Below are 6,716 nucleotides of genomic sequence, written 5' to 3' on the forward strand. Positions count from 1 at the left end.
ATGTCGTAGTATGTGTTCCTTATTTACTACCATTCGATAAGGTGAAAACAGAAATACACGCCCTTACAAAATACTTTTCTTTATTACAGTAAAATAAATAAAAAAATATTCATTACACAGGCATACAATACACATCCACCCATACTACTGCGCATTTCTTTCGGTCGAAAGAAAATACATTTAACAATAATTTAAGAATTGAGCAAATATTGGAAATAGTCAACAGATGGATACACCAGTTTCAGGTATTTAAGGTCTTCGTCGAACCGTGATCTATATCATAATTGGGATTTATTTGTATAATTTGTCTAGGAGAATTTTCCACCTCTCTTTGTGGACTTTGTACGATTAAAATTTGCTTTGTCTCTTCCTTTTCCGCTAAAAGCTGACCGACTCCCATGATCTTGAGAGTAGGCACAGATTTAATCAAGGTCGCGTTCGGTATCGTTAAATTCGCGCTGCAATCCACTCTGGGGAAAATTATCGGGTGCTTTACAGGTGCTAGAGATAACTTTTTCTTGGGCAGAATAGGCACTTCTGTAGACGACATTGACGTTCTCTTCAGCGAGATTCCAATTGGAGTCGTCGGGTTAGTAGTCAGATCTGAATTTAACGATATTAATTTTGAACCAAGTACTATCCCATTTACTATACAAAAATACAATGTCATAAAAACACTATATAGCCAATTAGTCAGATAAGTCACATTTACTTTAATTACCTTTCTGCATCGCTTTTGTAACAGGGCAATCTTTATGAGCCAATAGAATGGTCTTCAACTTGGCTACTTCCGTACGTAAGACCTTTATTTCCATTTGTAGAGCCACATTGGTCTCATTTACGTTTGCGACCGTTCTCTCGAGCTGTTGTATCCATGCTTTGCGTTTCGCTCTGGCCCTCATCGAGCTCGCACGATTTCGTTCAAGAATCTCTCTCTTTTTTATCTGATCTTCGACTGTTCTACTTCGGATTTGCTTCTTCGAGGTATTTAATTCATTTCTCCCAGAGTTATCTCCAGATTTTTGAGATTGAGAGACTGTACTTTTGGTTAGCGCCTGCTTTAATTTCTAGAATCATACGTGGAACAAACTGTTTGAAAACTGATCACACCTAGAAAGTAATCGAAAAGTGTCTAAGGAATATTAAATACCAATTTTGTCAAGGACAGTGAAGAAACCAGTGGCTTCTTAGGCGCCACTTTCGTAACACATTGTAAAGAAGGTTCAGTCTTTATTACAACAGTTTGCTCTTTCAATAACGATGGCGCAGCAATTATATTAGTAGAATCGCATATTGGTATCGCCGACAGTTGCACTAGTTTACCATCGGCAGTCTTCAAGAGGAGCTGTACCTCTTCTCCGTTTATTGATCTAACAAAATATAAAAGTTATTTCACATTTAATCGTATATATGGTAAACTTGAAAGTTAATAATTAGTTTACAATTGTGGACTGGGCTGTTCTCCTAAAACCCTTGATAATATCGGTGTGTCCGTAACTTCGTTAATAATATTTTCAGCAAGTGTTTCATTTTTTTCTCCTGTTAGTTTGTCCTTCAGTAGATCCTGTTCCTGTGTTCCTGTAAGCTTGACACTCGAGCAGACTTCTGCATCAATGATAACATTTCTTTCTGTACTTTTCTCTGTGATTGAGATGCTGCCAGAGCAGTCGTGAACACTGCTTTCTGAAAGAATTTGATTGCTACCGGACAGTACATCTGCTATATGAGGAAATATATGAGGGGTGTGCAGTGTGTCATCTGTAATTCCAGCCTAAACAAATGGTTTTAAATTAAAGATAAGGACATTGGTAAAATATCTAGATTTATTGTACTGCCCTTTTTCTTTCACCTCTGTTACTGAAAGTGTACCAGTGTTTCCTGATTCCACGGCTCTCCTAAACGTTTCTTCAAAAGGATTTACATTCTGTAGATCTTGAAAGAGGCCAACCTCTTCACAGTTTCTGATAAACCTTGTTGGAGTAGGAGTTTGATCTGCTGTTTTTCGCGAGTACATTAATTATTTTCTGTAGCTGTTTTTTTTTTTGACAACCATTGAGAGACTATATTCCCTACCTACAAAGCCAGGATTCTTAGAACCACTACCCAGATTTAATATCATATCGTGCTTCTTTTTATGTACTGTTAATTGATCTTCATTTGTGAAACTCTGTAAAAGAAAAGCAACAATTATTTAAAATTTGGGAAACTTATACTTAAGTATATTTAACATTATTTCAGACTATTGCACGAGGACAAATAATGTACACTAAAATGTACGAAAAGTATGTTTACCATTGTACAACCAGACGAAGAACAAGTGAAAGCTTTCTCACTATCTGCCATTGTTAATTTACGATGACACAATTCTACAACACTTCACAGGTGCCACAGTCTAAGAAAAACAAAGCTGCAGATGTATATAATAAATCGCAATTCATTGGAACCATCATTACTTTGGGAATCACTGTTACGACAAAACATTCTCTTCTTGAACAACAATTATTGAACGATTTTTATGACACTCATAATAAAATGAACGCATAGTAAATGATAATATTTTTCAAACACAGTTTGACACTTTTATTTATATCAGCTGTTTCCATAATAGAACAGCCGATTGGCCGATTGTCATTGATGTAGCGACACTCAGACACATCCCACATAGTTATAACCCCACTTACCAAGCTACCACGCTTACCGGCGCATCCACCGAGGGCTCCGTGCAGGGTCTATGCCGCCTCCACCGGGGGCTCCGTGACCCCACGCTCTCAACCCACGTGATCAAAGGCGCTCCAACAGGGGCCACCGTGCAGGGTCTATGGCGCCACCACCGGGGGCTCCGTGACCCCGCGCTCTCACCCCACGTGATCAATGGCGCCTCCACCGAGGCCTCCGTGCAGGGTCGATGGCGCCTCCACTGGGGGCTCCGTGACCCCACGCTCTCATCGCGCAGGGTCTATGGCGCCTCCACCGGGGGCTCCGTGTCACCGTAGTCTCTCTATACTTATATGTATATGTAATATGATTATACGTACTGTTGCGAAATTGTGTTTTTCACATCTAGTTTATTGACCTAGCCGTCTACACGATGTACCACGGTTTTTATAGGTTTGGGCTCAAGAAAGAAGTCATCCGCCGAGGGATTTTAGTACCGGTAGTATTATATAGTTAAGATTTAAGTTATTTATAAGGTTTATTGTGAAAGGTGGGTAGATGTAGAACTTGTGATTCCATCTACTTGCCTTGGGCCTCCACTCGCAGCAACCTCCTCGTGGTGAGGCCTGGGCAATCGGTATTGTCATCGGTAAAGTACTGTAAACTGAAGACAATATCGAGCTAATGACTGCGAACTTCGAATCTATCTCATAAAACCACGTTCTATATTATATCGAACTAGGATTATTTTAGAAATCGATATGAGATTCAAAGTGTAAAAATGTCTAGTACTTTGAATGTATTAGAAAATTATTCGAGATAAAGATGTATGGAACTACTGAAAATTACTTTAGATTCCTTTTCCGTATTCTGTAAATTCATTGATTGGAATATGAATGCCAATGGCAGTATGAATATATTCACAGGACAATGATATAAATGGAACTTTAACACTTTTTTACGCGGATAGCATGATGTTGTAGTCGCAAGGGAGCAATTGATTCGAATAGACGTATTGTACCGTACCGCATCGTATTGTATTTCAAACTTTTATATCATTAGAATTTATATGTATACATATGTATATTCCTATAAACATGCGTCAGTTAATATAAGCTTCATTTCATCGAGTTGTCTTAAATATAACTGCATAAACAGTGTACAATCTTATACTAATTATAGTTGTCTGGTTCAACAGGTTTCTACAGAAACTAACTACTGCCTACGTCTTTTAAACTTGGGCTGTAGTAGTATCTGTAGAAACTGCCATGGTTGCTGGGGTTATTATCTAATTTCTTCACGGGAACACGCACAAGCGTCAGTCCCAATTCGACAGTTGCACGAGCAACATTCGACCGAGCTCGCGAGTTGTACGAGCAACAGCGATAAAGGATCACGTTTCAAATGGTTACTGACGCAAGCCATTTCAGTACCGTTCATTGTCCCGTAATCCACATGTAATAACAACAGATCGAATCCGGCAAAGGACTACTGCAAATTATTACACACGTCTATCGTATACCACCGGTAATCAAAATTTCGGCGACAAACTTATGAAACCTTTATGAAGTTTTGAAGACTGTACGGAAAACTTGCAAGTGACAGAGGAGGGAATTATTTGCGGCATATAAGTTACAATATTTTATAAGCCTGAATAATATCTAAGCCTACTTTTTCCGAATTTATATAAATATCATTACAAGTATATTGTAGAATCATATAGATAAGTAGGATTTAAGTAAAATAAGTATCTAAGGGCACTTTTATTGAATCTATACAAATATTATTATAAATATATTGTAAAATCATATATGTAAGTAGTACTTAAGGCAATTGTTGTTAAATTTATAGAAATACTATTGTAAATTGTATATTTTCGTACGATTTTTTCAATAGAAACAGTTTAATCATACATATGCATTATTCATTAATCCCGGCACTATCTCCACTCCTATTCCTAAGGTTTCTTTAAGTTTTGGAAGAAGTTCTGGCATTAGTTCCAACTTTCGCCACCCATCTTTTGTGGGGGCGTCACCGTACTGCAGGTTTTTCCGCCATCTTGGATTTTGAAAAAGCGCGGGAAAAATTCGGATTCACGGGACATACTAGTGGCGCCCCCAAAAAAGCGGGTGGCGAAACTTGGAACTAAATCCAGAACTTCTTAGATAGTTCGCACAGTCGCCACCAGATGGCGCTGCTTAAAAAGTTTTAGAATTAGTTCCCACTTTCGCCACCCATCTTTTGTGGGGGCGCCACCGTACTGCAGGTTTTTCCGCCATCTTGGATTTTGCAAAAAACGCGGGAAAAATTGGGATTCATGGGACATACTAGTGGCGCCGCCAAAAAAGTGGATGGCGAAAGTTGGAACTAAATCCAGAACTTCTTAGATAGTTCGCACAGTCGCCACCAGATGGCGCTGCTTAAAAAGTTTTAGAATTAGTTCCAACTTTCGCCATCCACTTTTTTGGCGGCGCCACTAGTATGTCCCGTGAATCCGTATTTTTCCCGCGCTTTTTCAAAATCCAAGATGGCGGAAAACCCTGCAGTACGGTGGCGCCCCCAAAAAAGTGGGTGGCGAAAGTTGGAACTAATTCTAAAACTTCTTAAGCAGCGCCATCTGGTGGCGACTGTGCGAACTATCTAAGAAGTTCTGGATTTAGTTCCAACTTTCGCCATCCACTTTTTTGGCGGCGCCACTAGTATGTCCCATCAATCCCAATTTTTCCCGCGTTTTTTGCAAAATCCAAGATGGCGGAAAAACAGGGGGGTCAGAGAACCCCGCAGGAGGTCCTTCAAGTTTGTGGCGCCCCCACTACTGTGGTGGCGAAACAGGAACTAATTCCAGAACTTCCAAAACTTAAAAGTTTTAGAATTAATTATTTTGTTATAATATACTATTTTTTACTACTTTTTTGGTTAATTGATATTAGGAATAGGAGTGGAGATAGTGCCGGGATTAACGAATAACGCATATGCATGATTTGACTGTTTTTTATTGAAAAAATCGTACGAAAATATACAATTTACAATAGTATTTCTATAAATTTAACAACAATTGCCTGAAGTACTACTTCCATATATGATTTTACAATATATTTATAATAATATTTGTACAGATTCAATAAAAGTACCCCTAGATACTTATTTTACTTAAATCCTACTTATCTATATGATTCTACAATATACTTGTAATGATATTTATATAAATTCCGAAAAAGTAGACTTAGAGAATAATGAGGCTTATAAAATATTGTAACTTATATGCTGCAAATAATTTCCTCCTCTGTCACTTGAAAGTCATACGTACCGTCTTCAAAACTTCATAAAGGTTTCATAAGTTTGTCGCCGAAATTTTGATTACGGGTGGCATACGATAGGCGTGTGTAATAATTTGCAGTAGTCCTCTGACGGATTCGATCTGTTGTTATTACATGTGGATTACGGGACAATGAATGGTACTGAAATGGCTTGCGTCAGTACACATTTGAAACGTGATCCCTTATCGCTGTTGCTCGTACAACTCTCGAGCTCGGTCGAATGTTGCTCGTGCAACTGTCGAATTGGGACTGACGCTTGTGCGTGTTCCCGTGAAGAAATTAGATGATAACCCCAGCAACCATGGCAGTTTCTGCAGATACTACTACAGCCCAAGTTTAAAAGACGTAGGCCGTAGTTAGCTTCTGTAGTAACCTGTTGAACCAGACAACTATAATTAGTATATGATTGTACTGATTGTAAATAAAGCTTATATTACCTGACGTATGTTTATTGGAATATACGATATAAAAGTTTGAAATACAATACGATGCGCTACGGTACAATACGTCTATTCGATTCAATTGCTCTATTGCGACTACAACATCATGTTATCCGCGTTCGGCGCAGTGCGCTAATACGGAGGCCAACGAAATATCACTGTAACACTTAAAAAAATTTTAAAGTTCCATTTATATCATTGTCCTGTGAAAATATTCATACTTCCATTAGCATTCATATTCCAATCAATGAATTTACAGAATAAGGAAAAGGAATCTAAAGTAATTTTCAGTAGTTCCATACAT

At 38.3% G+C, this 6,716-nt stretch overlaps 1 protein-coding gene across 1 annotated transcript; it reads right to left on the reverse strand.

Annotated features, from left to right (window-relative positions):
* Positions 1–241: 241 nt before the first annotated feature.
* Positions 242–2,343, reverse strand: LOC107185367 (cyclic AMP-dependent transcription factor ATF-2). Its single transcript, XM_015573033.1, has 7 exons — positions 2,293–2,343; positions 2,074–2,167; positions 1,850–1,995; positions 1,443–1,771; positions 1,151–1,370; positions 722–1,067; positions 242–648 (listed from the first exon to the last, which is right to left on the reverse strand). Exons 1-7 carry the CDS (start codon positions 2,341–2,343, stop codon positions 242–244), a joined length of 1,593 nt encoding a protein of 530 aa, XP_015428519.1.
* Positions 2,344–6,716: the final 4,373 nt, after the last annotated feature.

This window comes from Dufourea novaeangliae, unplaced genomic scaffold (genome assembly GCF_001272555.1).
Source record: "Dufourea novaeangliae isolate 0120121106 unplaced genomic scaffold, ASM127255v1 scaffold57, whole genome shotgun sequence".
Lineage (NCBI taxonomy): Eukaryota > Metazoa > Arthropoda > Insecta > Hymenoptera > Halictidae > Dufourea > Dufourea novaeangliae.

Bases quoted from the DNA above. Each gene is read 5' to 3' on its own strand.
- LOC107185367 (XM_015573033.1), bottom strand. From the start codon at position 2,343: ATGGCAGATAGTGAGAAAGCTTTCACTTGTTCTTCGTCTGGTTGTACA. The intron at 1,996-2,073 runs GTAGGGAATATA...CGCGAAAAACAG, and splicing joins TAAGAATCCTGGCTTTGTAG to CAGATCAAACTCCTACTCCA. The intron at 1,068-1,150 runs GTATTTAATATT...GTATGATTCTAG, and splicing joins CACTGTCCTTGACAAAATTG to AAATTAAAGCAGGCGCTAAC.